Source organism: Macrobrachium rosenbergii, chromosome 31, assembly GCF_040412425.1.
Source record: "Macrobrachium rosenbergii isolate ZJJX-2024 chromosome 31, ASM4041242v1, whole genome shotgun sequence".
In the NCBI taxonomy this organism is placed as follows: Eukaryota; Metazoa; Arthropoda; class Malacostraca; order Decapoda; family Palaemonidae; genus Macrobrachium; species Macrobrachium rosenbergii.
Genome location: NC_089771.1, coordinates 19,556,346 through 19,576,206, shown reverse-complemented (window position 1 = coordinate 19,576,206; position 19,861 = coordinate 19,556,346). Strand labels below are relative to the sequence as shown.

The 19,861-nt window shown below is 34.6% G+C and overlaps 1 protein-coding gene across 20 annotated transcripts in view; it reads right to left on the bottom strand.

The window, feature by feature from the left end:
• Positions 1-8,266: 8,266 nt before the first annotated feature.
• The window catches only part of Stim (stromal interaction molecule), a 240,478-nt gene continuing 228,883 nt past the window's right edge, over positions 8,267-19,861 (bottom strand). For 14 of the 20 annotated variants that reach the window (XM_067132346.1, XM_067132355.1, XM_067132361.1 and 11 more), the window contains 2 exons: positions 14,628-14,673; positions 8,267-8,655 (listed from right to left, as the gene is read on the bottom strand). In XM_067132346.1, the coding sequence (XP_066988447.1) occupies positions 8,401-8,655; positions 14,628-14,673 (301 nt within the window). In that variant the 3' untranslated portion in view covers positions 8,267-8,400. Of the gene's footprint in view, positions 8,656-14,474; positions 14,674-19,861 lie in introns of all 20 variants that reach the window. The other 6 variants (XM_067132347.1, XM_067132343.1, XM_067132348.1 and 3 more) reach the window with 1 other exon arrangement.

Here is a 19,861-nt window from a genome sequence, read left to right as displayed (position 1 = left end):
CTTCATTAAAAAAAAAGCTTTTAGTTTCCTTGGGTGAACAGTTGTTTCTCTGGTTGCACTAACCAACCATCCTCATTCAATGTGGTAGTCAACTAACTTTTAACAGTAGGTAAGATTCAAATAATGAAAATTTTTTGATAAATTAACAATTTGGATACTTACGTACTGTTAACATGGAAACCCACCCAGACTTCCCACATCTCTGTGAGTGGTCATGAAGGATTCTAATAAGGCTGTAAACACTCAATTGCCACCCGGTGGAAAACTGTTGATTACAGAGACAGTCCTTGCGGGTCAGCTAAGCATGATTCTTTTTGTTTATTTTGAGTGCTGATCGTACCCAACAGCGCAAAGGTATAAGCTAACTCTCCCAGTAGATAAGTATCCAAGTAACTAATTTCACCATAGAAATTTACATCAGAAGAAACCACTCACACTCCATCCACATCAGTGCAGTATTCAGCTAGGGGATTGTTTGGCAAGTGTTATTATTGAAGTATGAATTTTCGTATTGAGGGTAGTTATTTCACCAGTTACCAAACATTCATAACTCTTCCCCTTCTCCCCTCAGTCTAGTGGAAAAAAAGGCTAGAAAATGGGAATCTCATTCAAGCTACCTGCACGTGAGAAAGTAGAATTGGACAGCCTACCAGCCCAACCAGGTGTAACTGAAATTCTTTCTCTGCCTTGTTGATAAAGTTGTAAGCAGATGAATGTATGGTGAGTATTGGAATACTGTAACTAATTTTATTATGAAAATTCAGATTTTTTCAAGGACTCCATACAAACAGCTGATTAAGGAGATGGGTTTAAAGTTAATGGCTCTGGGTCTTTTCTAGGTTTAAATGTGGCAGCTGAAATAATGGGAAGTTTCATAGTAATCTTTTCCACGCATCCTTTCCCTTTCCCTCCTACCAAGCTGTAGCTGGAGGAAGGAAAGGCTCAGAAAGTTTTCCTTTCCTTCTCGGACAAAAATAGTCTGGGACACACTAATACTACTATTAACAAGAGCACAGCACACTAACCCTGTATTGTCAACAAGAAAAAGGCAGATCTGTACCATCAATGGGAACATGAAAGACCAGTACCTTTAAACAGATCATTACAAATAAATATAAACTTCTTGAAGACTGAACATTTCCTCTGTTAGCTTAACACAGAAAGTGATTTTTGGGGTGGGGGGACTATACATGTTACCCTAAAAAGAAATAAAATAGGAAAATCATATATGGTAAACTGTACTTTAGACAACACACACCTATGAGGGTAATTTATTGAGGTAATAAATGCCAGTGTTGAGCTTTCTTAGAATGCTATCCACTCAAAACATAGCTCTGGAGTGCAGTGATTCACCTCATAGTTCTTGAATTTTCAGTATTGGACCTTTAGATCTAAACAAATGGCTTGTGGTGTGTTGGAATCACAGAATACACTCCATATAGTAAGAGATGGAATCTGTTACTGTATCTACATATACTATTGATGGGCATTCCTTTTCAATTGTGCAGTAGTTGCAAATGTTTTTCCTAAATTATCTCCTTGCATAATCAATTGGAAATATGCCTTCAGCAAACTTTTGCTGGAGTATGCTTCCCAATCCTTCACTCGATGCATCTGTCCTCACGATGAAAGTTGTGTTGAAATTTGATGCTCGTAGTATCAGTGCATTTCTTAGAGCTTGCTTCATCAAATGCTTTCTGTTGAAGTTCCTTCCACTTCACTTTATTGGGTTGTCTTTTTTATTTTAGTCAATCAAAAGAGCTGCAAGATTTGAGATGTTCAGAGAAATTCCCGTAGTCGTATCATAATCCCGGAAATGATCTTGCTTTGGTGGTGATGCATCCTGGGTCTTCATTAGTTTTGCCTAATCCATGGCTATTACAGCTGACCTTTTACCCAAGGAATTCTACTTTATTGTATCCAATGTAAGACTTACATTAGAAAGCCAGTCCTGCTTCTGTCACTATGAAAGAGGTCCTTGAGTTTCTCAATGCTATGACACTGTTATGAGTTAATGCTTCCACACACTGGTCAGGGTTTTTAGCTCCAATTAGCATCTTCCTCATTACCCTGTTGAAAGTTACTGCTCAGTTTTTCAATTCAAATGGTGTCCTCTTGAACTGGTAGCATACGCTCAGCACTGAAATCTTTCTTCTTCTTTAAAGCTTCTTCCATAGGGGTCTGACAACATTCTTTTATTCAAATCCACCAGTGAAAATTTGTCATTAAGAAGTTTCATAATCATATCATCATATCCTTGGAATCTCCCTTCAGTTTGTTGTCAAACTTGGTAATTACATATTGTCAATGGTAATCCACACACAATCTGCACAATCCATTCTTTTTCCTCACCACTACTAATAGTGAATGGTATGCAGAATTTCACCTTTTGATGGTTCTCATTCTTAGCATCTCCACAACTTCAAGAAACAGTTCCATAGTGGCTCTGATTTGCTGCTCCATCATGAACTTGATGCAATGTTCTCCCAACACAGTATTCCCTGGATCGCTGGTAAATATGTCTAGAAATTCTTCCAGTAACTGTGGTACCTGCTTTTGCTACTAGCTTGGGTCATTGGCAATTTTGACATCTTGGTATGACTCTCCTTCCTTCTGCTGCACTGCTTACTTCATCTGGACAGTCTCCAGTCCATAATTCCTTACGAATTTGCAAAGTTCCTCACACTGCTCAACCTACAGTACAGTAGTTCAAAAGGCAAAAATCCGGTGCTTGACTGCTGCACTTCTAGATATGTGAACAAGATTGCTGGTAGATGCTGGTCCCAGTCCAATGCTCTCTTATGGCACATCTCCAGCTTGGGCTTCATTCTAGCACACCATTGGTCCTTTCACTCAATCCATTTCATCTCGGGTTATGTGCATTGGGAACAACTGCTTTGTGCTTACTAGACAACTCACTTTCAGCATTTCAGAAGCAAGCTGGGTGCCCCTCTCACTGGTTATTTCCTTGGGGAATCCTACGTACTGAAAACTCCAAATAGTGTCTTTGCTAAACACTCAGGTTTCTATCTTAGGTAGTGCCACTCCCTCTGAGTATATTGTAGCAAAATCCACCACTATCAGGATGTAGCTTTTGGCCTTCTGACACTGGCAATATAGGTGCAAATGCACCTACTATTACTCTTTGGAGTAAGTCCTCTATCAATGGCATCTTTCCTATCATATTTTGCTGATATTGCCCTAGGTGCAGTGTTCTGGCAAATGTCGCAGGATCAAAAAAATCTTGTGACATTTACAAACACTCCTGGCCAATGGAAATTGCTGGTTATATAGTCCACAGTCTTCTTAGCTCCAAGGTGACAATGGACTTGTTGATCAATTTCATCACTTGTTGTGATATACATGTGGCACTAGGATTTGCCACACTTCTCCAGCCACTTGCCCTGGAAAACATGATGCCATGTGCCATTAATAACTTTACAGTTCATTTACCATTGGGCCTGTATTGTGTGGTTTTTTATTAACTGCTCTACTCCCTGTGTGATGCTAGAAGCTATGGAAATGGGCTTGATACTACATTTCTCTTACCGTACTTTGGCTCTGGTTAAAAATGATGCTGTCTCAGCATAAGCATCTTGTTCCAGATCTGTCCCTACATCATTCTCCTGTGGCTTGTCCTTGGGTCATTCATTCCTACAGCTTTCTTGCATGACTTGTTAATACAGATGACTGCAATATGGTAATTTACAACAAACTAAGCCTTCCTGCCTTTTGCTCTTGGCTGCTAGCAAAGTATCATGGAAACTGCCAAGAAAGTTTCAGGTTAATATCTGTTGAGATTTTAATATTTATAATTATTTTTAAAAAATTCAGTCAATCAATGTTCACAAAATTTAATCAAACGCACATAACAAGAGGTGACTTGACTACCGATGTGTTGGAGGTGTGCATACAAGAACAGTCATTTCTAGCTGTTCAGCTTTAAGACATCTGAAGATCATGTCTAGGGGAATTCAACATTGCAAAGAAGCCTATTTATTATTTATAGGTTTGTCAAGAGACAGTGGATGTTTATGAACATAAATTGGGAATTTCTGAAGTTTCCCATAAATATAAAACACTTCATCTTGGAAATCAGGAACAAAATGAGAGCAATGCATATGCATTATTTTATAAATAGAAAAGGAGAGTAAAAGAGAGGGGGGGGGGAAGGTGAAGTGAACTCTTGCGATATTCAAATGTTTCTTTCATCCTTTATTTGTCAAGGTAACAATAATTTGTAATAACAAAGTAATTCTCATGTTACAAAAGTAAAAACATCTTTATTGACGTAACAATTGCAGATTATAATTTTGTCCCTGAATTTAATGTTTCCAATATGATTTTAAAATTTTTGTTTACAAAATCTGAAGCTCAAAGTCCCAAATGCATGGTCATACATTCTGTAACTACTTGCAGGCATACTACATTATGGTAAAACATTTGTTTTGCATAAGTACTCTAATATTTTCAGTCAGTCATACAAAACTTGATTCACTTACACACATCACAAGGGCAGATCATGTAATTTAAGAAAAGCATTTTAGAAATGACTGGGCTTTGAAATAACTGTGTACTGTAATTGGTTTTATAAAAACATTAATTTACAAAAATTAAAATCAGTACAGTGTTTGGCAGAAAAATGTACAAATGTCCAGGCATTACCACAGTACAAAACAGCAGTAATCTCTAGATTAGCAATTATATGAATCTATAGATGTAAAATTATATTCGTGTGCCCTATTAAATGTCTGCCAATTTCCATGACCATGAGTGCCATTAGTGATGATACCAACTCAGCAGTTCAAGTATTATTATTTGTAATAATTAACAATGAATATCCATGTTCATTTGGAGAATATTCTGTGCAAACCTGCCTATGATTTTTGTACCAGTAAGCAAAGCTATTCGTAACAATTTGCGAAAAATAATGGCATAGAGTCAACTATGACTGCTTACACTTTTTTTCACTTGATCATCAATTATCATGCCTTTTCTTAAACCCAAAATCAGGGTAATACACAGGGAACATGATGAAAATGGGTTCAAGTTTTTATTCTTATTGCATGAAAACTGGCAAAAAATACGTTGAATACTGTACATATCTACTCATGGATCATAAATATTTTATGTTGATAAAACTTAAATCTGAAAGATACTTTCTGCAATAAATATACAATACTACTCTCTTTTAAGTCATTCAAATATATTTTTTACAGGAAAATGTCTATATAAATATACCAAGTCCATTATATATGCTGCAACGTATCATTCACTGTACTTAAGTCTCAAAAGAAATGTCATAGTTAAGGATGGGAAGGTGCAAGCCAGAAGTCATTGTAAAAAAATAACTTTTTTCTAACTCTATATTTTCATTCTAACTACATTATTGTATTCCTAAAACATAGTAGTAATAGTGTGATATGCACTCATAAGGAATAAGTAAGGTAACTCAAAGTACAATTATTAGATATTAATGATGTTAACTTATACTTTCAACTTCAGTATTACCTTCATCTGTTTGTCATTCATTAACTAATTCAATCTGCCCTCAAATATTCAAAGGAAAAATTGAACTTTGGAGGTGAAGATATCATTCACAAACTAGGATCACTTACATTCCAGTGATATTAGATGGCATACACAATTATTAGATTTTACAACAATTCAAATTGTTGATTTTATATATTCTATAGCCTTAAAATACATTTACAATTTAATTTTTTTTCTGTTCAAAGCTATATCAACAACACTAGAACCAAAATAAAACTTGCAGAACAATGACGCCTCTATAATCATAACTGACGGTGAAGCCATAGCAGACAATCATAAATGTATTTCAGACTAAAATTATCTAAACAAATTTAATAACCAAAGTGGGAAACTCTTCTGAAAATGTATGCAAATTAAATATACATTAGCAAAAATACTAACAACTACAGTATATGCCTTTCAGTGTCGAACAGCAAATCAGTATTTAATTTTTAAGGTGTTAAGAATTCCCATAAAATGTTTCAACATTGAGGAATACATTATGAATGCAGAAGTTGTTATATTCAGAAAAAAAAAACAAAAAAAAAAACAGAGGTTTCTTTGCTTAAAATATAAACTGAAAAATATTTATTTCAAAATTAATTAAACTACCTGTGCTGCTGTATAGGTTTAAAAGGCATTCCACAGTAGATGCTCCAAGACTGGAACTTACTGCCACAAAAGTTAAGTACAAATTTAACACTGATTTTATTGATATCTGCAAACACACACAGCCATCTAAGTACATCAGTTCAGTATTCACACATCCATACACCTCCCACTACTATGTGCACATGGATTAGACTTTTGTTTTACCAACAAAAATCACCTAACTCTACTTACGCACATGTTGTAACAAGCCTATCCACCTATCTAACTACTCTACAATATGAAAATTAAAGATACATCACATGATTTTTAATAAAATAATATGAAGAAATAAAAATGTTGGAAATACATATACCAATGAATGCCATTTAAATTGAGGAAAGAAAATTGAGTAAAAAGTTTCAAGCCACCAGGGCTATTCATGTGAAGGGCAACACAAATTCATAACATTCTTTATGTGACTTTTTAAACATTTTGGTACATTCTTGTAAATCACACAAAGAAAAACTGATGAGATACTAGAGATTAATAAATCCTACCATAGTCACCAGTCACACTGTTTATTACTTTATAAAACTGTACAGTATTGCAAGACATTTTATGAAATTTGTAAATGAACTGAAGAGAAAATTAATCCTAATTAGCCAATCATGGCTCAGTTAAATATAACCAATGATCCTATTAGGGAGACGTAGGAACAATATTTCTGGAAATTACCAAAAAAGACAACAAAGAAAACTGCACCTTTGAACAACTGTAATATTTACAGTAAGCTCTATAATACATAATATAATGCCTTTGGCTTTATTAATATGAAATGCACAGTGCGACACTTCAGAATCACAGAACTTATCATATGCCCATTCAAAAATGTATCACCAAAATGCTTGATGTAGGACACAGGACAGTAGTGGGCTAAAATCCTTTCTATACTCAGACTTAAAGACAGTTTACAGCAATACTCACAGTGTTGCTATGTATACATATATATGTTTATATATATATATATATATATATATATATATATATATATATATATATATATATATATATATATATATATATATATATATATATATATATATATATATATATATATATATATATATATGTACACACACACACACTGTATACAGAACAACACTTTAAGCCCTTTTGAATTTACAAAAGGCATGTTTGCAACTTCACCTGTTTGTCTACTAGAAGTCTGAAATTTCCCAAAGGTACAGCAAAATATGTGGAAAACTGGAATAATTTACAAGAATATCTGAATAATGATGAGCTATCATAAATTACAAGAAAAATGGAAGCAGCTTATAGCTAACAGAAATAACAATACCAAACCACCTACCTTGAATTTTTTCATTCTTTAAATACAAAAAATGTAATTTTTAATTATGAATGAATCTGTTCTGAGAATATGATTGTTGGTATAGACTGAAAAATAAATGTACGTGTTGTGTATGAACTGGTGTTTTAATGTACTTTTACTATGTAAAAAAATCAAATCCTGATACTGTACAATCATGTATCGAATCACTAATTTTTAGCTGAAAGCCCAATAGGTCACAATATCACTTAATCCTATTCCATGTATATTCTCTCCTTTTTCGGTCATAAACTTATATTTACAAATACTATTGCAGTCGAGAAATACACACAATTTTATGCTTGTGTACCATAACTTACTGCCTTTATGTGGAAGAGGCCTATGGCAACAAATTACAAGTAATGTATAAATAAAAAGGGGAAATAAAAATAACAAATTAGCACAGAAATTAATGGAACACTAAATATATCTTTATATACAAACTGTCAAAATATGAATGATATTAGAGCTATGACAGTTAGGGTTAAGGATAAAATGACTAAGAATACTTTGTAATGATAAAAATATTACTGTACTAGGTAGATTAATATTGCAACTGTCAAAAGTCTGACACTCAAGCTAAGTGGAATGAGAAAACCACCATTTTTCCATCAGTAATCACCATCTATCATATTGATGTTTGTTTCTTCATCTTGCACATACAACCACTAAGGTATCAAGATTGATCTATATAGAATTTATCAAGAAATAAGTACACTACATCAGTTATAATACTGGTGAGGTAGAAAAAAAAATTAAGGAAATACAGAAAATGATCATATACTATTTAAATACATATCACATGAGGTGGTTGAGAGTTATGAGTAATTGTGCATACGAGAAAACTAGCTTAAATGCTTCATTACAGAAGTGATGCACTTTTTACCATGTTAAATTTTGGGAATTTCTTTTATTGGTTCTTTTTCTGAAATTATATCTTTCTGTTTCTTACTTCTTCCTAATTTCAAACTTCCTGTAATCCCGTTTCTAAACCAATTTTTACTCTTTTTTCTTGAGTCAGTGCTTGGTGGACGTTCTGAAGAATCAGAGGAGTTACCCTCCTCTGAAGGGGATGTGCCTGTCTTCCTGCTACGGACTGAATTAGTCTTTGGGCTACCTAAAGCTGGTTCACTTACTGATATTTCCTGTAAAATTGTAGTTTTGTCAGTAAAGTAAAAACTGAAACTGAATTGAATTTGCAAATAAGGAAGAAGTCAGTTACAATAGAAAAAACCACTGTGACCTTAATGAGACAGAGTGATTATCCATGGTTTATTCAGAAAATGAATTTATACTCTACGCAATATGTGTTGTCTGCCTCCAGTTCTCATACAAGAGAACAATACCCGTACAAGATTTGGGAATGTAAACTGGGACGTCTGCTTAAACTACAGTACTTAAAAAGAGATAGCAAGACTCATATGTGAGTATCAACTAACACGTTCACCCAAGTCAGTAGTGAGGACTAACAAAAATATTTGTCAATAATGCCTTTAGAACTGATCAAACTCATGGATAGTGTTTAAATGCTTGATTGTGTGTAAGCAGCAAAATTAGGATGATGAGACCTCCCCAAGAACTGCATGGCAGATCAAACTCAAGAGGTTTGGACCGTCGGGCAAAAAAAAAAAAAGTCTGGAGATCCTTTCAAAGTACTTTGATTGCAAACTACCAAGTAAATTCAAGTCAAAATATCTCACAACACATGCCAGTGGTGCTTTCAATAACTCCAAGATTTTGGAACTTAATTTTATGTATCTCTGGCCTGTCAGACAAAGTAATGCTGTGTTATACCAGACTTAAGTGACAAAGTTATTAAGTCAAAGCAAAATAAGGTCCCATAACGAAAACTGATTTTCCCTCAAAATTATTAGCATGTTTTGGAAATTACCGGTATATCCCTCAAGCATAACATCAAGTTCATCTAATTAACATTACGTTAGGATTACAAAATATTTTTGGAAGAGGAGTTTTCCAATGCCCAAAATATATTGCAAGAGTAAACAGGGAAGAGAGGGAAGTGGAAAACTGTTGTGATAAACTGGCAGACTTTAGAAGTAGAGCATTTATGTTACCTTGGGGACACTGGACCACGACAAAGGAGATGAAAGGCCCGTAAGGAAAAGAATAACTGCAGCATGGATGGCATGGAGAGATAGCAGTACTATTGGTAAATAAAAATGTCCTAGCATTAGACAGAAGGCAAAGACTTGCACTGGCACATAAGGCCTGTTGTACTCTATGCATCAGAAACATGGGCACAGACAGGGAACATGGAGACTGGAAAATGGTGACCATAGAATATTAAACTTCATGGCCAGTGTAAAATGGTAAGATTTATTATGAAGGAGGAAGAGGCACAAAGATGTTTTCAGAGGCTGGAAAATAGATTTCAGAAGACAGAAATAGTTTGAACAAGTGGTGAGAAGGGTGAGTTTACAGCTGGTTAAAACAGTAGTAGATATGTATTAAGGTAATTTCTTCTAGCTGTTAATGTTATTTTCATTTTGCTTTTATTTATATCACATTTGTGCAGCTTGTTTATTTTTGAAAGAATTGATCCTAAAATAAAAATTTGTAATATGCAAGGCATTCTGTCGCCCATATTCTTGTACATTACAAGAATGGTCTACATACCTTGGGTACATGAACTTGAGCTTAAGGTAAATTTGTAATCATTAAATGTAATTCCAGTTCGGAAGAAAGTGGGCAAAAGTATGCCTTCATGGCCTACCTATGGAAAACAATTAATAGATGTGTATATCGTGCAAGAATCAAACCTACACCATAAATTTCACAGGAAATAACTTTGAAAAACAATGAAGTTTTCAGGTGAAGTGATTTCAGAATATCTCCAGAAAGGGGAGATATTGGTCCTCAGAAATATAATTGTTATAAAAATTATTGGGCACTGCTAAAATGCTTTTAAAAATAGTAAACAATTAGAGTAAACCATATAAAATCACCAAAGGCAAAAAATTATTTTAACTAATAGAAGAGATAAAGTCTGATTCCAAGTCACCTTATTCCATGGCAGGGGCCAGCCAGAAGACCTCAGCCTCCAAACCTCGAACACTGATAATGCAGTAACTAAATAGTTCTCCAATGCAACTCTTAGTATTCCTTATATGATTGTCTTATAAATTAATTTACCCAAACCTTTGACATAAACCTTGCAATATGTTTTCACGAATATTAATTTAATGACTATGGACTAAAATGATTCCCATACCAATTGTGCATGTTTTGGCAAGTTTCTTTAGTCCTAGCTGTACTGGTTAATACAACAACTTGCTGTATATCTACACAAAGCATAGACTGTTAACAAGAGCAAGTCTAAGCACCCTGAAAGTGGAAGAATGATGACAATCTACAATTTGTGGTTACAAGTTTAACTTTTACATTAAAGAAAGTATATTTATCATCTTAGACTTATGAACATGGCGTGAAAGAGAGAGAGAGGGTGAGAAAGATTTGAATCTTAAAAGTTAAACTTGTTTTTTATGTATTCATTATTTGAAAGGCTTTGCTGTCATTGAAGTACAATGTGTAGCATTGACAGCTAGTCGACTAGGGTGGAGGAAAGACAATTTAAGTATTACATTACAAAGGGATATTTAAGAAAATGATATGGTTTTAGTTTTAACCCCATTGTTACTATAGCATAAATATAATGGCTGAATGACACCAGTTCCATGTTCACCTCCATACACACAATTATATCAACCATTCATATATGCAATTAAAATGTGCACATACAAACACTAGAATTCAAAACTAAATTCCAAAATACGTTAATAATTAGTCATAATAAATGAATAAGAAATTTATGAAAAAATATAAATTTTGGTGAATTAGCATTTATTAATTCTCTTTATCTAGGACCATGAACCAGACTTGAGTAAAAAGTGTGAGCTTTTGGCAGCTGAGATATGTGGGGGGATCTCACCCATCCAACTACCACTTGGCTTATTGAAACAAGTGGTTTGATAATTGGTTTTTTAGCCCAACTCAGCAAAAAGGCATCAGTAAAAGTAATATTTGTACTTGGTATAATCTGAAATTTGTTGGTGTCTGCCGAGTGAAAAAATAATAAAATATAGTACTTTATACTTAAATAAATGAAGAAACCCTATAAAATAAAAACTTCCTGTCAAATTAATATTCATAGATGTCAAACTTAAAGTTTTACATTTTCCACAAATACATAAACTCAAAACTTCTCTAGTTGCATTTTTCACTTTTATTTAATAAATAAGAAATCATAGTAAATAAATTTTTTACAGACTGGTAAACTTTTACAACTAGAGTAAAATATTTTCCGGGGGTCCAAGCGCTCAACTGTATATCCAATCACTATGTATTTTTAGTCAAGTTTTGTAACATACTAAATCATAGCTACAGCATACAAGGCAATACATAGCTTAAAGTATCCAGGGGACAAAAGGTACAGGATATTAATGTTACTTACATGTCAACAGTTGAACTTGCTTTACCAAATGAGCCTCACTATTATGGTTTTTAATGCATTATATGAATTAAAAGGTGTAAGGTACTGCCTATGAACCATTGTATTTACATTTACATTTCATTTTAATATCATTCACACACTCATTACTGTAACTTAAGCTAATCTGTATGCTGTGTGAATTCACCAGACGCTTTAATCTAAGAAAAAGAAAAGAACAGCTGGGCTTGCTAGGTAATAGCTCCAGATCCCAAGGACTTGGAAACATTCAGGATTACTGTTTTTCATTTCCATGTTTTATTTCTTGTTATTCTGTTATTCCTTTCTAATTATTACATAATTATTGTACTGTGTGGTTATAACAACAGTAGTTCTCAGCACTCTCATCATGGTTTTGTAACTAGAAGATTTACTCCATCAGGGTCACAGGTAGTTTTTTTAGTTTCCATAAATAGCTTATTTCCTTTTCAATAAAAAATGCTAATATTTTCAGTTTCTTTGAATTTATATACACTGTACTTACATTGTTTAAAGATGGCTTTACTATTATCAATGTTTAAGAGTAATGTTGAGTACTTAGCATTGTACTAATTATGAGCTGCATGCTAGCTAGATCATTTTAGTGTCTGTAAACTTCTCTTTTTACATTAAATTTGTATATGTATAAACAGCAATGTTTTAGAACTAATCATACATATACTTAGCCGTATTTTTCTCGATGCTAACAAGCATCTATATATGCACTCATTAACCACCAACAATTTATCCTTGTATAATTACATCATACATTTATATTACCTATTCAGCCTTTTCATTTCTGAATCATGTACCTCAGTCATAAATGTTGTTTCCTGTATATATCCTCAGTGAACTGGCCAAGGTAAAGTTTTCCTCAAGTACTTTCTTTGCACTGCCTGCATTTTCAAGGCAGGTAGATTTTTTCATATTTTAAACAATACACAATTTTGGCAAGAATTACTGTACAGTACTCTTTTTTCTGAAACTTTTCAGCTTTCATTTTATGGCTACTCTCGATGAATGCAGTTACTGGATCAAGGTTTTCTTATCAGCCTTCATCTCACTCTTATGTGCATTACCTCCCTTTTGCTCAGCACTAATAGATGTTTGGCCTGCCATGTAAGCATGAAAGTCTCATATCTGTTTAGAAGGACTCTAACTAATATAGTAATCAGCAGATTCTCTTCATTCCCAGATTTAATTTTTCTTTCTGGCTATGATTATTTCCTGCCTTGCAAGAATGTACTATAGAGCTATCTAAGCAGAGTAAGCTTCTCCTGAGTTCTGTGGTTTAAGTTTAGTGGCAGTCCTACTTCCATCATAACAATAGTATTTTTGGGGTTCTTTTTCTGACTGAAGTCTTTCAGTTCCACTGCCATTTCTTGTGTGGTTCTGTGGTGGTACAGAAAAAGGTTGTCCATCCTCTGGTCTTGAAGTATGCCTGCTTTGCTTGCTCATGGTAGCTCCATTTATATCTGCAGCAGGCAGTCTTCAAATGCAGACATTCAACATCTTTGGTATGCCTTTCCCTCTTATCAATAAAGCTTTAGTTCATCATTTGCCTTTCTCTTGTCCTTCTGCTTCATGCTGGACTCCAGTATTCCTTCAGTGCTGTCACCCCTGTCTTGCTGTCAGTTTTCTACAAGAAAGGACGATCTATGCTCACCCTGCTCTGCTTGAAGACTGCCTCTTTTCACATGGCTTGGAGGGTTTTCTTATTCTTGTCACAACAGCAAGTTTTCCACTTAGAAAATGTGGCTCATTATCAAGATATTCTCGATGAGCAAGTGGAAGCACCAATGGACTCAAATGAAGCTTACTTTGAGAAATCTACATTCATCAAAGGTTTTGTTTATTCGCTTCGTCACTCAAGAATTTTCAAAGCAGATTGTCCAATAAGGAGAATTCCTTGGGATTTATTCTTCAGGTTCAAATTCCTATTCCTAGCATTAACAAAGGGTCTGGTCAGCAGGAAGGCTGCAACAGGGTTTGTCATGCACTGGAGATCATCACTCTTAAACTTTTTTTGTTTGTAGTGCCCTCTTGTCTCTGACAACATTTACTATCATAAAATCTATGAGAAGGGCAAACAACAAAGGCAAAATAACATTTCTTTGTCCCTGGCTTAGCAATTGGCATTACTGTGGCTTTTCACTGATTTTGGAAACTTTTGTGACCCATAAACAATCATAACATTGTAATAAGAATAATTCTGCTAACAGTGTTGTTCTGTTTTCTTCTACAGCAGATTAATGAATCTGGGGATTCATTCAACACACAAATTAGCAAATATGAACTAATGGTTTGCACAGAAATTCTTAAAAAAACATTCAATTCTATCAACAAATCTACTCTTGATACTACATTTGTTAGCAATTAGTTTTCAATACTAACACTAAAATCTACTCACTGCTTGTTTTAGATACTGCTAACACTCCAAAATACTGCCAGTCATTATGCTAAATGATAAAGTCATACCTTCAATTTCACATCTGGTTTAAGGCTGTTGTTAACATCCTGACTTAAGGACTTTAACATAGGACTGCGCATTGGAGAAGTTGAAATCATTATTCCATTAGTTGTCATGTTGGAATCTATGGAAGGCCTGGGTGAAGTAAGTCTAGAACTCACCTGTGATGGAGATGCGGCACTACTCATGGAGTTCAGAGTCAGTTGACTGTAAAAATAAAAATGAAGTTTACTGACTGAAAATCCACTTTAGTTATAGTGTTTGTAGTGTTAAACTTTATACAGCAAATATCCAAAACCGACTGAAAGACAGATTAAATGCTGAATTTGTATAAAATAAGAATGATAAATAAACAAAATATATGTACCATAAGTTAGCTATGATGAGGTTGTGGTGCCTATCAAAAGTTAATAGGCTCATCATTATCATCATCATCATCAATATTGTCTCAAATGCTGCATAATGCCAGTGGCCCCTGTGAAATTCCACCACTCTGTCTTCCACAAATCTTCACTCATCTTCATCTCCCTTCTAACAGTTCTCATCCAAGTATGCATGGGACTTCTAACACTCCTGGCGCTCACAGGAGACCAACTCAACACTATCATGTATTATTCTCTCAGGGCTTAAGAACATTTACATCACCCTTTCCACATTAACTCATCTACATGTGGAACTTAAGTCATTTCCCTAGTGGTATTACTTTTCAATCTATCCTGCCATCTGACTAATATGTTAATCAGCTTATTTTCAGTCATCTGTTTTCCTTGACACTAGTATTCTTACTCCCAAAAGCATCCTGCCATGTACCTTGCATAAGTCTCTATATGCAGTACTAAAGGCATTTTGCAAGGTCCCTTTGGTCTTTGTGTGCTGTAGGGTTTATAACTCAAAGAATCTGAACAATTTGAAAGTAAACTTTTTTTCCCTAATATGACAACATTACCATGCACAATAAAATCAAGAAATTAGCAAGTGACACTTAACAACTGCACGTTCTACATGAAATAACACAATCTCTCATTATAGCCATACCGTACCACCATTTCCACATATGATTTAAATGTGAAATGTGGATGGGTGAGGGAAGATGGTCAGACAAGTTATAGAAATCTTAGTAGTTAGGCAAAAGTCTGTACGAAGGCCCAAGGACTTGCAGAAAAGGGCATAAAAAACCTGAACCAGATGGGAAGAAAAAAGTGCACAAGGCAAAGAGTGATAAAAACTAATTCCACTTCTAGCTCATGGATAATGATGATGATTTCAGGCACAGATATAGCAATTACCACATCAAATCTAATCATCTAAATATGTACTGAATTCCTGTAGTATCAGAACTTCTTGGATGATAAACTATCGTGCACAAAAGTCCATTCCCTTAGCCATCCAGAGCGTGAACATGAATCCGCTGACTATGAAACACTGAAGCAGCTGAACAGTTAACTTACAGAAGACCCAACAGATGTCGCACTGTAAGGGCATATGGGAACAGGTTGGAGAAGTGGGATGCAGGTATTTTTCTTGAGCACAGAGTAAAGTTTCCATATTCTAATGTCATTAAGAAAGTGATCGTAAAGTTTTTGTTTTTGCTGATACTGGGTTTGAGTGTAAATGTGCAGTTAAGGAATATGCAAAATAAATATGAAAATAAAAGTGCTTAGGAAGTCAGTATTCATGATTTAGTATTTCCTATAGATTTTCGTATCTTATCAACAGACATGACTGTACACAAGATCGATACAAAACATTTCAGCTCCTCTCTTATAAAAAAAAAAATTATAGCATCAAATTATCAAAATTTTCGGTTTACTTACGTTATTGAGGTAGCAACCACAAACTGCTGCTGGTGCATCCTCTATATGTAAACATTCATAGCTCTGTTATATTTAGTTATACTGCGTGATTGGGCCAACATCCATAGTGAGGGTGGGCGATATGGGTGATGACAACTGAATGCCACTTTTTAGACACAAATTGTGGCTATATGTAATTTTTTTGAAATACTATGATGACAACTGAATGCCACTTTTTAGACACAAATTGTGGCTATATGTAATTTTTTTGAAATACTAACACAAAATGAAAGATTCAGATACTTTCACCAATGTAACAAATTCATATTCAGTAAAAAGAAAGAGAGAAGCAGAGAAAAAATATTAATAATAGCACAGAGATAAAGACAGAAAAAACTGATAGGAGAGAGTGTGTGTGTGTTTCTGGGTAAGTGGTAGTCTAATAGACATAACTAGCGAATGATTTTTTCATTATATGTTGTTTGGCGGTGTGAGGTTACAGCAATGAAAATGCGCTGTGAATTTAATAATCTTTTACCTGTCCAATTGTGATTATTGTTAATGTAGAATGCCATGGTCATGAAAATTATTAATCCACAAACAATATTATAGTGTTGGCACTTTTTAAATTAACATAAACAGTCTATACTAAAGGTTTAAGGATGATGCTACCCATACCCGTGGTAAAAGGTATACCTTTGGTAAGAGGTGACTTGGGACACGCACAAATGCCAGAACAGATTATAGAACACCATCATAAACACTGTTGCTGAAATATTTTGTATCGATCTTGTGGACAGTCATATCTGTTGATAAGATACAATAATTCTTGAATACTAACTTCTTAAGCACTTTTATTCTCATATTTATTTCGCATATTTCCTTAACTGCACATTTCACACTCATCCAGTATTGTCAACAACAAAAACTTTACGATCATTTTCTTAACGATATTAGAATATGGAGACTACTCTATGCTCAAGAAAAATACCTGCTTCCCACTCCTCCTTCCTGTTCCCATATGCCCTTAAGGTGTGACATCCGTTAGGTCTTCCATTAATTACTTGTTCAACTGCTTTGGTGTTTCATAGTCATAGTCAGTGGATTCTTGTTCACTCTCTGGATGGCTAAGGGAATGGACTTTTGTGCACAACAGTAAAAGTCTGAGCATACATCCATCTTTTCTATTTATCTAAAAGTTATTTGGATACCCATGAACGTCACAGACAAAATCCAGTTAAATAATATAGAGGATATAAGAAAGCACCTTGTGAAAAAAAATTTCCCTCGTAAATACACTTTACCACTGTAATAAAATTAATTAGTTCTCATTACATAACAATACTTCTATCTTCTTGCCATGAACATCATTAAACGGACACTAAAACATTGTTTTCATTGCCTTCAAGAGAGCTAATGAAAGAACCAACTCAAACAATTTCCTGTATGGCAGATCAAGTATTCATTTCATAAGTCACATTACTGTGCAATGTAATGGATCCTAATTATTGAAGATGCTGATAAAACAGCCAAACCTGTATCTACTGTGGCTGAATTGAATATAACCATTTCTGTACCTGGTTATAAAGCACCATTAACACCCACAGAAATAAACAAATGCTAACATTTGTAAAATTATGAGTTTGATAATTTAAAACAGCTTAATACAAAGCATGATGATGGCATTCTTCAATACAAAAAGGAGCATCATGCTCAGTAATATTATCCCATCTTAAAACCAGAGTCTGCTCACTTGATATTCCTCTACATTAACCCCTTCCTATGCACAGCACTTGCTTTAAAAACAACAAAATTGAAGATTTAAAAAAAATTTGTTTCACAAATACAAATCATTACATATCTTACTACAGCCTATCATTTTGACATGAAAAGACAATAACAAAGTAACAAAATCTCATTATTCCAGAGGGTAAGCAATGCTTTGCCGACAAACAAGGTTATAAGGTTTACCCTCTCAATCTCAAATGCTTTGGTGACAACCAAGGTTTTACACTTAATCCCCCATCACTCTTACAACTTTAAAGTTTCACTCTTGAATAGATAGATGTATGGTATTTGGGGAATAGTTTACACAGTACCTGAATTAATCACACTGCCAATCTACTTTGATTAGGATTTCTCAGAGGTCAGGTTGTTAGCACTCTGCTAACTTCATGTTCTCTGACCTGGAAGCTGGGATATTGGCCATCTGCCTTTCTTTTTCTTATAAGAAGGGTAGGATGATAATACGTTTACATGCCCCCTGGAAAGGCCACAACAGTAATGAAGTCCTCCGAACTGGACTAAGGAACATGATCTTTTAATGGTTTTTTTGTCATAAGGGTAGTGAATTCTTGGAGTTGGGCAATAAGAAACTGCAGAAGTAAAGAGCATTTGTAATAATCTTACAGATTTGATGGCATGATGTTATATATAGAGCTCTCACAAGATGCTATACTTTCCACTGTAACCTCCAAATAAGTCCATAATACAGGGGATAGCAGGGAGTCAGAGAAAATTCTTGGTAATCCAGAAGTTGAATTCCAATGATAAAGTAGCATCTGTCAGTTTTTAGTGTATGTGATACCAGATTTTAATTCATGGTTTTCACCTGAAGGCTGATGAGGGGTGTCCTTTTTACATAAAGAGTTGTAGAAATCCAACCACAAGGCTGGAAAATCCCCTTTCCTGATGAAATGAAGCACTAAGGATACTATTCCCATTCTGAAGACAGCTTGAAAGTGAAGTACTGTAGCTGGCTATCCTGACTCCAATATAGAAGCAAGAGGCCACTTGTATGGCTGATTTATCAAAAATGATGTTCACACTGCGATTAGAGGAACAGTATTTCTTTTCAGCCTTGTGGAGCAAACTGATGACTGATTGGAGGCAGGGAGAAGGGTTTTTCACACAAAAGGAAATCCGTAACTGTAACAAACAAATTTACTCAAGGATCTGCTATTCTCCTTTTCCAAAGAAGCCAAGACCTGAGCTGGCATGCATCAATTGGAAATTAATGTAAAAGGTGTGAAGGATTTATTGTTGAAGTTGTCTAAATAGTCATTGTGGCTGATGGTGTTTTATCCATGACTGAAGGAAGCTTTGGCAGAAATACCAACAAAACTAAGGTCCTAGAAGGTCACTGATCTAAACACAGACTAGACTTGACACTTCCTAACTCCACTCATTGGTTGGGTATGAGAGAATGAAAAAAAAAAAAGAGGACCAATGATACTTACCATGAAACGTAAGTGATATTCTTATTATGTTGCCAGCAACCTAAGATGCTGTCAATCCCAAACAAGAAAGGAGTGAGGACTATGGATACACTGGTGGACTGTCAAGCAGGGCTTGAGAGAGAGATTAGCCTCAGCATAAATGAAAGAAGAGAAACAGCTAGAATACTTTTAGTTAAGAGTGTTTCATTGGTAGAGGAAGCAAAGATTTACTATGACTGCATAAGGTTTTTACTAACATTCTGTGGTGAAACCTTTTCAAGATCCCAACTCTTTTCTTTGTTAGTCCTATGCTTCTGCTGAGAAGGGCATTAACAAGGAAAATGGATGAGATTGTGACAATGTTTGACCATAGAATGTTACGAT